At 41.6% G+C, this 14794-nt stretch overlaps 1 protein-coding gene across 7 annotated transcripts in view; it reads right to left on the bottom strand.

The window, feature by feature from the left end:
* The window catches only part of HSF2BP (heat shock transcription factor 2 binding protein), a 37697-nt gene that overhangs the window by 12382 nt on the left and 10521 nt on the right, over window positions 1-14794 (bottom strand). For all 7 annotated transcript variants that reach the window (XM_054056489.1, XM_054056484.1, XM_009560927.2 and 4 more), the window contains 3 exons: window positions 13898-14047; window positions 6471-6609; window positions 4224-4341 (listed from right to left, as the gene is read on the bottom strand). In XM_054056489.1, coding sequence (XP_053912464.1) covers window positions 4224-4341; window positions 6471-6609; window positions 13898-14047 — 407 coding nt within the window. The remainder of the gene's footprint in view (window positions 1-4223; window positions 4342-6470; window positions 6610-13897; window positions 14048-14794) is intronic.

The following is a 14794-nucleotide window of genomic DNA, read 5'->3' as shown; positions in this document are numbered from 1 at the left end:
GGGACAGCTTGGTGGTCACCACCTCTCATGACTGCAATAAAACTGCACACCACTGCGCTGCCTCCATTTCCAAACAAAAAGGAAATAATGTTATTCCAAATGGACTACACTTCTCGCATCCTATTCTCAAAGGAGTTCTCATGGCTTAAGTTATTATGCCACCAGTAGACTTTCAGACACTCTCCATGCACGCGTTCAGAAAGCAGGAAAGGAACACAACTCGATTCAGCATGCAGCGCAAGAGGTGTTAAGCTACATTGTGTAATGCACCATTTTAAGTCTGATCACCCAGGCTCTTAAGCAGCAGAGAAAAGAAATAGTAGATTATTAAACCTACTGGCATCAGTGGCCACCAATTAGCAGTGGAGTGTACTGTGGAATCCACACGCTCCTTGTTATACAGCCTCTGCAGCTTTTACTCGGGTTCCAGAACCCAGGCCCTGACAAAGGAGCACAGCCTTAATTACTTATAATTGGCCAAAAAGAAATGATCAATAAAACAGTATCTTATAACAGAAAGTGTTAACATTTCTTGACAACGTATTTCATCCTTAATCTGTCTGCCATTTGTAGTTAGAAATAAGGTGACATAAAAATATGCTGCTATGCTTGTAATTTTATTTCACTCGTTTGCTTTGTGTAGACAAAATGGACTAGTGGTGGTGATCCAGGAAAGTGCTGTGGTTTTGGAGCATCAGAAGAAGCCAATGTAAGGGCCTAATCTAAAAGTGGTATGTATTATTACTAATTAAACACACTCACCTGAGCACAACAGAGAAGCACTTTCAGGCTTCTTCTACCACCTTCACCACTAGTATTTCCATATTTTAATAAATTATTTCTTGCAATATGCACTGCAAAAGTGCTTATAGAAGCAAACCTGACATACACCATTAATGGAGAAACAAATAGTTTTATTTTTTGGCTTTTTAATTGTGCACTTCACAGTCTTCCTATTTCAGCAAGCCAAATCTAATCAACATTTTTTACTACTTTATCTGTCAAGCTTTCTTTAAAATCTAGAACTAAAAGCACAGCTAAAGCCGCTCCTCTTCTATTTAATACATGGGATTAGTACATAAAACATACATAAAATATACTAATATGTACTAAAGCACATCTTTTTATTAGCTGCTTTCAACTGCTACACAAGCAAAGTTGAAGGTTCCAATTTAATCAGAGGTTATGAATAATTGTGTAAATATTTATTGACTGCCCAACAATTACAAATGATGAACAAACCCGATATCCGTGAGAAGAAAACCTAAAGTCTTTCACACCACTGCTATTTCAGAAAGGCAGAGACACATGGTATTTCAGTCCCAGCACTCACGTAGATGCCTTGGATACATTTATTTATTACATACTCATGGACTACACTAAATACTGTAGCAGTGCTGGAATAAATTAGAGCTTTTCCATGTAATTTTTTTATGTATATACTGTTTTAAGTAAAACACAGGACTGTTAGAACTAGGAGCAGAAAGAGAACTCATCTTTTTATCAGTTTACTGTGTTTGAAACTGCTGTGTGTAGAATTAGGCTCACAGTTTCCCATGATTTGTCACACAGTAAAGAAAAATATTTTTTAAAATAAAAGCCAGAAAAGAATTGTAAATTCTCAAAACTGAACAAAGGATAAACGTATCCTTGAAAATAATGAGTCAAATTTTTTCTTCAACTGATCAAATTTTAAGTTGATGACGTCCTTCCATGTAATACCACAGTGATGTTTTGAGAAAAAAGCACTGCACTTCCAAAATGACGTATAGACTTTTTCAATCCATGAGGTGTAGTTTTAAAACCATGTCTGTCTATATGTATGTAAGTATGTGTGCATAAACATTATTTAAGATGACTCCAGAGTTTGTCCACACTTAACTTTGAAATTCCACTACAATTTATGTTAACTATCATATTCTTATCTCACAGCTGTCTCATTTTGTACCGCCTTATGTTCCTTACGGCAGGGAATAGAGGAACACATCCTGACACATCCGCTTATGAAAATGCTGATTATTTAAGATTAACAAGCAGCTAAAAACCTTACATGCAGAGAACAATCTGAAAACAAACCAACCCCAAATCCTTCTTTGCTGGGCTGGGAGAGTGTAAAATCCCCCAAAGGGACAAGAAAAGAGATCTAACGTTAATGGGTTTTAAGACTTCAATGGTTACGAGATACATAGGGAGCTGAGACAAAAAGGAAAACTGAACACATACACGAAAGACAAACGTCAGGGAAGCATTTTGCACTAAAACATTTGATCAAATTAGGATCTCTCATTGCATGACAAGGCCATGAAGAAACCTCCTTTCTGGCATTTGCTCTAATGTCACAATACACCTTTTTTATTAAGTGAAAAGTTCAAAGTAAGAAAAAAATTGGTGTTTTCTAATGTTCCACAGAACTAAGAATCATTGCACTGAATTCAGGCTACTGCAGCGTATGCTTAAAGATTCTCACCTATCAAATACCTTGTGCAATCTCTTTTTTAAGCTTTGCTTGATTTGTTAGCCTAAGAGGCTGGCACCTGTCGAATCCCTCGCCACTTCACAAGATTGTGTTATATATATATTTTCAGTATTATCGCATGGCAGCCAAGTTTCTATCACCGTGTGTAATCCTTCTGCAGAGCAGGCAGCTTTTAAAAAATAACTAAAAAAACACCCAAACCATCAATTCAAAACGAAGGCACACAAATCCAGTTACACAGTTCAATTACATTACTACAATTCAAAATTATCAAAAATAATTTATCTGGACCCAGAGACACATAATCTCTTGAAATTCAGAGTGTTTGTGTGTGTGTTTAGAAACACTTTTCTCTCATCCTCTCAAAACAAGTCCTCTTTTTTTTTTCTGTACAGATTTTGAAACAGCAGAGGTGCCCTTTTCAATTTTTTTTTTGTTTTATACATGAAGGTATAAATTACCTTTTCTTTCTTAAGGTGAGATTCTCATACAAATCTTTTAGTTTGGGCTTTACAAAAAAATGCCCCACTGTTGCAAGAGTTAACTACCCTGTTTCCAGTACTGATCTTCAAGCCCAACACTTGGGAAAGACAGTAAATGACTGACATCAAAGTATCTAACCACTGCCCACAGCACAAGCTATTCAGCTTCCCCAACTACCGAATGGGGAAAGGCAAGCACCTTCAGAGGGCAACTCGTTCCCCCTAACTGGGCTGAGACAGTGATCCTGTAACAGCACCATCTCCTTCCAATGACCGTGAGAAGAAGCCCAGACAGTTAGCAGATACGTGACATCTAGCTTTGTGATAGCTGAGGTTAGGCAAGATAAAACCTACCCAAAGCTAAGACTGAGCCTAATTTCATGCCTATCACAAACAACCTGCCTAAATGTGTGCACAGACGCAGTCACGTTACCGTGGCTGACAGAGCTGCTCTGCGTCAGCTGAGCTGTGACAGCTGGCTTGGGTATGAATTCTTAGTGTGTGTGTGTGTGTGTGTGTCCCATTTATGAGAAAAAAACCTACCACACTGGCTTAGGTCATCTTCATGAGTAAATCAACCAAGTGTACACAGCAAGTGCTTATAGCTTAGCCGATGAGCAAGCACTTGTTAAGCCACAGTAATTTGCTCAGTCAAGACCATATACCCTCAGCTTGTATCAGCTCTGAGAAAAAGACCAAGACAATAGTTTATTTAATCTCTCCAGAATCTGAACTGTGTAACATGGCCTTTTCTCTAGAACACTGTATCAAAAGGTCCCTTTATAGGCATTAACTTTCACAAATGTATGTGCACAGTGCTTCTGGCTATTAAGCAGAATAAACTAATTTATTTTTGGTGTTAGCAGATACATAACTCGCTTTCTCCACTAAGCAGATGTAGCATTTGATGGTCTTCAAATTGGAAGGGAATAAATATGATTCTGTATTTCCCACATCCTCTCTGTTTTAAAACTTGACCTGATATGTTCCTTGACTTCAACTCACAAGCCCCTCATAATGCAGAAGGATGCAGCCCTGCTCATCTCTATCTTACTATGGTGCCCAAAAGACACAAAACCTGAATGAAAGTTGTGGCCAAGCCTCGTAGATCTGCAAGGAATGTTAGAGTGAAAAGAGTTTCCAAAAACTACGTTTCCTCTCCAGGAAAGGAAATAATGGGAGAGTGGGAAAACCATTGCTGTCACTATGATCTACACTGCAAGATAATGCATTTTGTTTGAAAGGACAAAAAAAGGTCACCATACACTTTAAATTTGGTACAGAGTCCCGGCTTCATGTGTCCCAAGAGATGCATCATTGTGTCCAGTAATTCACGACTTGAGCTCACCAAGAACTCACGGCCACATGCCAGCGCAGCCACATCTGTGAGAGAACACAAACCAACATCATAAAAATCATGTTTCAAACAAAAGTTTATGCTAGTTATCAGGACCACTAAAAACATACGTCAGCTGTGAATAATGAACTATGGCATATATATAAAGTGCCAAACTATATTAATCTACATAGCAAATACTGAAGCAGCAAATTACACTGGTCAAACTCCTTAATAATTCTACTTTGGTAACTAAAATATTTATTCAGAGAGTGGCCAGCATCCTAGCAGTAACATAATTAATTATGAAACAAAAGGTTGAATTCATCCACAAATAATGTGTGACTGAAGCAAAGCTGACCATTATAGGTCTCACTTTAAAAGAAATGAAATTGCAGATTGGTTTACAATCACTCAATCCAATATACTTGGCAAATTACACAATCAAAATTCTAAAAGACATCAAAAAGCTCCTTTTCTACCTCTCTGCAAGTGCTGCATTTCTCATGCACAAACCAAAAGGCAAAAACATTTCAAAGAATACTGCTCCAAAGCAGACTTTCCTTTAGCATTTTCCCTCCTGCTTGCCCCACACTTCAGTGCACCCTTACACACAAGCAGTATCTTCCAGCAACCCAAGCTTCTTTCCGCTGTGCCAAGCCTCCTCCAAACATGTGAAGCACAGTGTACGTACTATAACCAGTGACAGAACCTGGTTCCCCGGTCTGCCATTCAGCGCAGGCCTGGGGATGTGCTGCACAATACAGTTCTTGCACTTTCATGCAGCCTGAGGTTTTCTCTCCTATGCACATACATCCTGGTGTCTTTTTCAACCTCAGAATAAGCAGAGGTACTACAGATGCATGATTGAAGATTATCACAGTGTTTGTGCTGTGTCAAGACTGCACTAAGAACTTCTATTCTGATGCTAACTTGGGAATACCTGGCACTTCACGACCACCTCATCAGTGTTAATACCACTTTCTAGTGTAATTTTACTTTACAGCATAACTAGGAGGATTAAGCTGGTACTTTCGGCATCATTCATCTGACTGTATCCTTTATCACATCTGAGTTTCAGCAACCACCTTTCCCAAAGTACAGACAGAGACAAATCTTGGTAATATCTAATTCACTGGCAAAATTTATATCAGCTTTAGTGAGGCAAGATTTAAATGCACCATCCTGATGCCTCCTCAGGTAGAACACCAATACCCACTCCCCAGCCTTTAAACATTTTCTTTGTTCGGACTTTACTTCTGCAATGCTGGGGAGAGAGGGGGAGTTGGAGTTTTTTTGGTTTCTATAATTGAAGCAACGGAGAGAACTGGATTACACCTTGGTACAGTAGCATAATGCATCACACATTGTCTTTTTTTATTACAATCTTTAATGGCACCAAAACACCCAAAATCCCACCTTCAAAAAAACCCTGTTGATGCAAGATTAACTTATTTGTGTAAACAGACAGTGTCTTATCTATCTTGAATCAAGTCATTAGTGTCACTTGAAGAGTTGCACAGTCACAAAAGTGCAGGTCACATATCAGCCCCATTTCTCACAGCCTTCCAAGCCAAGGGCAGCCATGCTAAGATAGATCGTGGCTTTCTACTTGTTTTCTGACCCTAAAAAGGAACATTTAGTATGGAAATCAGGTTTATTACCCTTCACTTAGCACTACTGACTCAGGACAGTGAAGGTAGGTTCCAGTTGGCAGCAAAAAAAATCTTAAGCAGTCTCAAAACGCTGAGCACATACCTTAAAGTGGGGCTGATCTACTCACATCATCTGCAATTCACACATCTTGAAGATGTCAGTATTATTGGCGACTCAGAAAGTATAATAAATTGCTTGACATTTACAAACTAAGGTGAGCATACAAGACTAGGAAAGTGGTCCTTAGTTTACTGTAGTCTGAACAGACATGTTAGCAAATTTCAGAATTCAATGCCTCTTCCCCGCCTAATCCTTAACTGTGTCGCAGACAGCACAATGCCTCACAGAAGTCTCATTGACAGTATCTGCTAGAACATTAAAGGATTAGGAAGTCACCCAAGATACCCAGACTGACTAAATACCTAACTCTGAAAAGCTGTATTTACTGCAGCACAAATAAGGCAATGTAGAAATCTCCAGTACAGGTGAAATGCTACTCTGAGAGATAACATTAACTTACTTGTCACAATCCCTGCCAAAGCTAATACAAACTGATTTTCATCAGAATCCAAATCCTGCTGTTTCATGTCTTCACTTAACGACTTCACAAAGCTCTCCATGGTCTGTGCAGTGATTGTGAAAAACTTCACTGCTTTACTCTGCAAGCATGGAGAAGAAAAGAAGATTATACACTCCACAGCAACTATGATTATTAGATGTTACAGTAAAACTGGACGATCTTCAAAATTACTTCAAGAAACAACTGAAAACAGCAAGAATGCACTAAGTGGCATATTTCATCCTCTGATATTTGAAAACATTACACCAAAGAAAATGATGAACTACTCAATGCTACATTTATTAACAAAACTAAAATATTGTGTATTTACCTCCTAGATCCACAATATTATATATCGAACAGCAGAATTAAAGCTTATTTTCAAAAGTGAAGATATTACCTCTTTGCCTTGTAATAGCTCCACAAGGTGTTTCATATTTACCTGGGCTACTACAGGAGCTTTTGTCAAAACCCTATCCAGCAGAAGACTGAAGAGCAGCCCGAGATCATGACAAGAATTTCCTAGGAAAACCAATATAATATCCAGAAAAAAAAGCAGAATTCAGTTGGAAACTAACAGGATTAATTAATCGTTTGATACAGGATGGAGAACAGGCTGGGTAGAAGTTCTTTAGAAATGTAAACAAGTCTCTAGTAGGTCACAGTCTGAATTTAAGTCAGCAATGTCACACGAGCAAGACAATCATCACGCCGAGGCGTACAAGCAGGAGTACAGCCAGCAATTACATTGGACAGTCTTCTCCCCTCAGCTGGAATACCCCTCTATTTGAGGCTCTGCTGAAGAACCACGCACTTGGCACAAAGCTCAGGGCAGGACAAAGAGCCTGGACAGAGGTGAAGACAGAGCCCACAAAGAGGGATGGAGAGAACTGTTTCTGTTTAATTCTAATCTGTAAAACATTGATGTAACTATTTCCCACACAGGACACTGGTTTTCATTTTAAAAAAAGGAAAAAAAATTGTAGCAGAGAGCCCATAATGCCAGATTTCCTGGTATTTTTAACAATCTGAATAATTGCTTCATGAAACAGCTGAAACTTTTAGTCACTCCTGGCAGCGACCCAATGGGACAGCCCAAGAAATGTCTGAACTTCTATTCATTTTTGCAAAGCGACTGAAAATTTTAATATTTTGTCAAAACTATTGCTTTCACAATACATGCAAAACTACTGGTAACATTTATTTATTCCTCCACGGCTGCAAATTCAACACAAGGATGTACATCCTGTGGGATGACTCCAGCAAAGGGATGTAAAAAGCAGGGTCAGCCAATATTCAGTATCTTCAAAAGTGATGCTGTGGTCCCAGAATAACAGGAATGAAGGGATCGTGGGGAAAGAGAACGGAAAAATGTGCACTTCTGCATATCCTGGATGTACTTTCTATACTTCTATGGACAACTCACCTCAAAGACGGCAATTTTAACATAAGCAGTGACTATACTTCAAGAAGCAGAGGATGCAAGATAAAATGAAGAGGTATTACTAGTAAAGATATTACAAATATATCTGTTCACATAGGAACATAACAGAGTATTAAGCAAACTGTGTAGCTGGTATGTTGCGAAGAAAAGCAAAATCTTCTATTTGCCAGCCCCTTGAGATGCCACAAGTGTCCTCTCTGCTGAACTTTCTTTTCAAACAGTCATTAACTAGCAGTGAGGTATGAGAAGCTGGAGCAGAGTTTATAAATAGCAAACATCACGTAGTCGTCACAGTCTCTTACTAGCTTGACAGTATTTTCATGGGACTGAAGAATGTCTCACCCACAGACAGGGAGATAGGGACAATTCTGAGAGCAGCCATTAGCCATTAAGCTCCTTGAGCTCAGGGAGTGTGATGAACTCTTTTGCTGTCCAAGTAACTCCTTCGTAAAATCAGTTAACATGCAAAACTGCTGTGATAAAAGATAAAGTCTTTGTCACCGTAACAGATAACTGAAGTAGCATTCCACCTTGTAGGATCCAAAGTTTCTCAAGATAAAGCAAGCCTTGATGTTGTTCTGAAATCAAACCTTCAGTCCACGTTTCCATGTGAGAGCCCTGCCATGCAGATACCTGGTTGAAGTTTTTTTAAAAGACATCTGAAACAATCTCATGGGAATCTATTAGCTTCTTTTTTTGGCACATGCAGGTAAGCATCCTTGAAAACTCTCTCTTGTGCTGCTTTCTGGAAAAAAAAAAAAAAAATCACAAGGATGTTGAGGTTCTGGAGCGTGTCCAGAGAAGAGCAATGAAGCTGGTGAGGGGGCTGGAGAACAAGTCTTACGAGGAGCAGCTGAGAGAGCTGGGGTTGTTTAGCCTGGAGAAGAGGAGGCTGAGGGGAGACCTTATTGCTCTCTACAACTACCTGAAAGGAGGTTGTGGAGAGGAGGGAGCTGGCCTCTTCTCCCAAGTGACAGGGGACAGAACAAGAGGGAATAGCCTCCAGCTCCGCCAGGGGAGGTTCGGACTGGACATAAGGAAAAAATTTTTCACGGAAAGGGTCATTGGGCACTGGCAGAGGCTGCCCAGGGAGGTGGTGGAAATCCCTGGAGGTGTTTAAAAGACGGGCTGACGAGGTGCTCAGGGACAAGGTTTAGTGGCAGACAGGAATGGTTGGACTGGATGATCCAAGAGGTCTTTTCCAACCTGGTGATTCTATGACTCTCTGGATGTTTCTTCAAGTTCTCTCTCGAAATACTACACATTGGTAGAAAATCTCTCCCACTGCCTTGAAAACTAGTGTTACATTTCGAAACTGCTGCTCTAGTTCTGGCTTTCCCAACCCATGTGGAGACAAATGGTATATTGGCCCCAAACATCAAATCAGTCAATCTGATTTGGTCGCCCCAGGGAAGTCATGGCTGCCTCCTCCCTGGAAGTGTTCAAGGCTGGGTTGGATGGGGCCTTGAGCTGCATGGTCTGGTGGGAGGTGTCCCTGCCCATCACAGGGGCATTGGAACTAGATGATCTTTAAGGTCCTTTGCAACTCAAACCATTCTATGATTCTATGAATCTCTATTATAGAACTGTATGAAAGATCTATTTCCATATCTGTGCAAAGACTGAAAAAATCTGAGCTATGTTCTCTAAGGTATGAAATTATTTTGAACTGATGCTACCCTCCCCACACGCTTAAATATAAGCAACAGTTTTAGAACATTCTTGATGTTCCTATACATTTCTGTAGTTCACAGCATCTTCTCAGGGGAGGTGGGAAGATGCTACAAGCTGCATAACTTGTCCAAAAATAAACCAAACCAAAAACTTTGTAGGACAAATCTCCACTGTCTTTTAATTAGCTGACTCATTACCAGTTATAATCTGTGGTTGTTGCAAAGCCATACGATCAGTTTATGCTCTTTCTAGTAGTTTTGTTGCAAACCCAGGCACATTTCTTATTGTGTTATGTGCACCATCACAAGAAAATGCTGCCCAAAAATGTTGCTATGATCTTCCCTGGAAGTATAGCAGTTCAGTAGGCTCTAATGTTTGCTAGAAATCACTAGAGTAGAAGTATTCTGCGTTTCAAACAAATCTTGAAACAAAAGTATTTCATCTTCACAGTTGGTTTTTTACCCTTTTACAAATCATCAGGTAACAGTTTTGCTTTTATCTGATTATACATAATTGTGATAGTTAAGACCGCTTTCAACAAGATTTCTACTAATTTTATTCTCATCTTGCTGGAATACAGTCATTTTCATCGCTGCTAGCATTATGTTTGTGGGAAACACACCCTTCAAATACCATTTTACATGTCAAATAACAATGGCCAGTCACTAAATATTGTACACTCTTATGGTTATAAGGTGTTCTGAAAATATGGAATGTAAATTCATACTGGTTTTGTTGCTATGTAGGAACTCTGTAGTACCCACCTGCCTTTGTTATTTTAAATGCTTTACACAGTGTTTTGGCAGACTTTTTTTCCTTAGTAACTGCTCCTGCTTGGATCTTGATCATCAGAAATTATCAACAAAAGGTATCAACGTACAGCTTCCTAATATCGAATATAAAGTTATAATTAGAATCACAGAATCATATAATAGTTTGGGATGGAAGAGACCTTAAAGATCATCCAGTTCAACACCCCTGCCGTGGGCAGCAACATCTCCCACTAGATCAGGCTGCCCAAGGCCCCATCCAACCTGTCCTTGAACACCTCCAGGGATGCGGCATCCACAGCTTCCCCGAGCAACCTGTGCCAGTGCCTCACCACCCTCATGGTGAAGAAATTCTTCCTGATGTCTAGACTAAATCTGCCCCTCTCCAGTTTATCGCCATTGCCCCTCATCCTATCACTACATGCCTTTGTAAACAGTCCCTCCCCAGCTGTCCTGTAGCCCCATCAAGTACTGGAAGGTCGCTACAAGATCTCCTCGGAGCCTTCTCTTCTCCAGGCTGAACAGCCCCAACACTCCCAGCCTGTCCTCATATGGGAGGTGCTCCAGTACTCCGATCATGTTTATAGCCCTCCTCTGGACACGTTCCAACAGATGCGCGTTTTGTTTGGGTTTTTTTGCAAGTCTATTTCGGTGCACCCAAACTGGAAAACCTCCTAGATAAACACACTAGTTTACCATTTACTATAATGAACTAACGCTATTAGAGGCATCAAAGAGGCATCAAGAGGCATCAAAAAGAAGAGGAACATCTACGACCTTTGCAAGAAGGGACAGGCGTTTTGGGTGGACTACAGGGAGGAAATGAGATTGTGCAGGGAAAAAATCAGGAGGACTAGGGCCCAACTAGAAATCAAATTGGCTAAGTCTGTGAAAGATAATAAAATCTTTCTACAAATACATTAACAAGAAAAGGAGGACTAGGGAGATTATTCATTCCCTATTGGATGCAGAAGGAACAGCAGTGACAAGAGATGAGGACAGGGCTGAGGTACTTAATGCCTTCTTTGCCTCAGTCTTTAATAGGAAGGGAAGTTGTTCCCTCTGTGTACAAAACCAGGAGTCAGAGGAGTAGAATGAGGCTCCCGTGATCCAAGAAGAGGCGGTTAGAGACTTGCTTGCCCAGCTAGACACCCACAAGTCTATGGGGCCAGATGGGATCCACCCAAGAGTATTGAAGGAGCTGGCAGATGTCCTTTCCAAACCCCTTTCCATCATCTTCCAGCAGTCCTGGCTGACTGGGCAAGTTCCACTGGATTGGAGGCTGGCTAATGTTGTGTCCATCTACAAGAAGGGTTACAGGGAGGATCCAGGGAACTACAGGCCTGTCAGTCTGACATCAGTGCCAGGGTAAGTCATGGAACAGGAGATCTTGAGTGCTATCACAAAGCACATGCAAGAGAACTGGGTGATCAGGCCCAGTCAACATAGGTTCATGAAAGACAGGTCTTGCAAAACTACCCTGATCACCTTCTATGACAAAGTGACTCGACTACTGGATGGGGGAAAGTCTGTGGATGTAGTCTTCTTGGACTTCAGTAAAGCCTTTGACACGGTTTCTCACAGCATTCTGCTTCAGAAACTGTCAGCCTCTGGCCTGGACGGGCGCACACTCTCCTGGGTTGAAAACTGGTTGGATGGCCGGGCCCAGAAAGTGGTGGTAAATGGAGTTAACTCCAGCTGGAGGCCAGTTACAAGTGCGGTTCCCCAGGGCTCGGTACTGGGTCCAGCCCTGTTCAATGTCTTTATCAATGACCTGGATGAAGGCATTGAGTGCACCCTCAGCAAGTTTGTGGATGGCCCTAAGCTGGGTGGAAGTGTGGATCTGCTGGCGGGTAGGGAGGCTCTGCAAAGGGATCTGAACAGGCTGGACTGCTGGGCTGAGACCAATGGCACGAGGTTCAAGAAGGCCAAATGCTGGGTACTGCACTTGGGGCACAACAACCCTATGCAGTGCTACAGACTAGGAGAAGTCTGGCTAGAAAGCTGCCTAGAGGAGAAGGACCTGGTTGGAAGGGTGTTGGTTGACAGCTGACTGAACACGAGCCAGCAGTGTGCCCAGGTGGCCAAGAAGGCCAAGGGCATTTTGTCTTGTATCAGAAATGGCGTGACCAGCAGGTCCAGGGAGGTTATTCTTCTTCTGTACTCAGCACTGGTGAGACTGCACCTTGAAGACTGTGTTCAGTTCTGGGGCCCTCACCACAAGAAGGATGCTGAGGCTCTGGAGCGTGTCCAGAGAAGAGCAACGAAGCTGGTGAAGGGGCTGGAGAACAAGTCTTACGAGGAGCAGCTGAGAGAGCTGGGGTTGTTTAGCCTGGAGAAGAGGAGGCTGAGGGGAGACCTTATTGCTCTCTACAACTACCTGAAAGGAGGTTGTGGAGAGGAGGGAGCTGGCCTCTTCTCCCAAGTGACAGGGGACAGAACAAGAGGGAATGGCCTCCAGCTCCGTCAGGGGAGGTTCGGACTGGACATCAGGAAAAAAATTTTCACGGAAGGGGTCATTGTGCACTGGCAGAGGCTGCCCAGGGAGGTGGTTGAGTCACCTTCCCTGTAGGTGTTTAAGGGACAGGTGGATGAGGTGCTGAGAGGCATGGTTTAGGGATTGTTAGGAATGGTTGGACTGGATGATCCAGTGGGTCCTTTCCAACCTAGTGATTCTATGATTCTATGATTCTGTTCATTCAGCTGCTCATCACGCTGCTGAAAAATCAAGCCAGAAGAAACTGTGGCATCAGTTCACTCCGATTAAATGCAATAATTTCTTCTCATGTTGGCTGTGACAAGACAGAACACCATATTTTTATCAGCCCAGTTACTCTGATCCATCCTAATTCCATCAGCTGCACTTGGCAGTGAAATTGTGTCAGCTGTAATATTACTATCGTCATTAACTCTTGATGGTTTGTTTGTGTTTTTTCAAATAAGCTACATGCCCAAGTTTAACATAGATTTAATAAGATTCACTAGACACAAAGCGGCTAGGATCTCTAAATTCTGAACATTCATGCAAATATTAAAGCAGCACAAAGACTAAAAGAAGTAGAGAACTGATGGATCTGTCTTCCTTCCATAGATATAGCTCCTCCACGCTCCCTATAGGCATGGGAACTGTTGCATGTGCCTAAGAATTATTTTCTTCTTCTGTGAGCTTGCAAAGATATTTAAATTGTGCTAGCTGTACCCTTGCTTACAGTTTAACTGTGTGTGGTGGAAAACAAGATAATTCTTGTTTGGTAACATATGAATTAATCCCTGCATTTATTGCAAGCCTGCTTCGCAACACTACGTATTTTCAACACTTCTTAAATGACAATGGATGGTTCACAAAGAACATAAAATTCAGAAAACATTTTTGCAGACATTAGTGTCTGAAGTATATTCTTATATTAAAGTGTGTTAAAAGGTCCTTATTTTAAAGCAAGGTCTTTATTTTAATGGCCTATCAGCATTTCCATCAATAAGTATTCACCTGCCATACTTACTCCTCCTAGAATGCTTTTAACAGCTTCCTCATTGCTAGACACACCCCACAACAATGTGCACACCGCTGCACCCATTTCTGTGCAATACTCTGCTTGCTGCAGGAGCTGCTGCTTGGCTTCATTCAGCTGCTGGCGGAGGTCTAATTTCTCCTGAAATAGCGTAAGGAAATTTCAGTTGCATTTCATGTCAGCCAAAGCATGTTTCTAGGCTGAGGGACAGAACAAGAAACAACATCATGGCCATATATGGAACAAAGATGGGGGTGGCGAGTCACCATCCCCTCTCTCCTGAGCTATATCTAAGTAGTAAGCATGTCATGGAGGCTGACAGTAACCAGAAGCCCGTCCACAAGGTCAGACCAAGTGACCCGCCGAGACTGAGTGGCACCTAAAGGCGGCTGATAGGAGACTACTCCTCCCAAGCAAATAGCTACATGTCTCTTTGAGTGAGAAGGGATTTCAGCATCAGAGATCAGCCTTTCCAGACACCTTACTAAAGATACTGGAAACATCTTTGAGGAAGGGAGGGTTGCTTTGTTTTTCAAAACACAGATCTGCCTTAGCCAACAGACTAGAGTTGCTGGGTATCTACTTTTTTCTATTGGCATATTCCCAATCAGCAGTGGCAAAGAACAGTTGAAACACACACCTGAGGTCTGAAGTTTGGGGGGCCTTTCAGACCCAGAAAACCCAGGCACCATCATGCATCCACCACCTAAGTGAGCTGCTCAGCAGTCCTCGTCACAAGGCATAGAGAGAGAACAGAGCAACCGAACAGAACCAGGACACAATTTCAATTTGGTAGTATATTTCTTCCAATCACATGTTGGCCAGAAGAATACCATGAGATTAGGTATGATTCTAGGTCTCACTGGCTTCCAACCAATTGCCACAGGG

Source organism: Cuculus canorus, chromosome 1 (assembly GCF_017976375.1).
Source record: "Cuculus canorus isolate bCucCan1 chromosome 1, bCucCan1.pri, whole genome shotgun sequence".
Classification (NCBI taxonomy): Eukaryota; Metazoa; Chordata; class Aves; order Cuculiformes; family Cuculidae; genus Cuculus; species Cuculus canorus.
The sequence above is the reverse complement of the archived record's forward strand: the minus strand, read 5'-3'. Positions and strand labels throughout refer to the sequence as shown.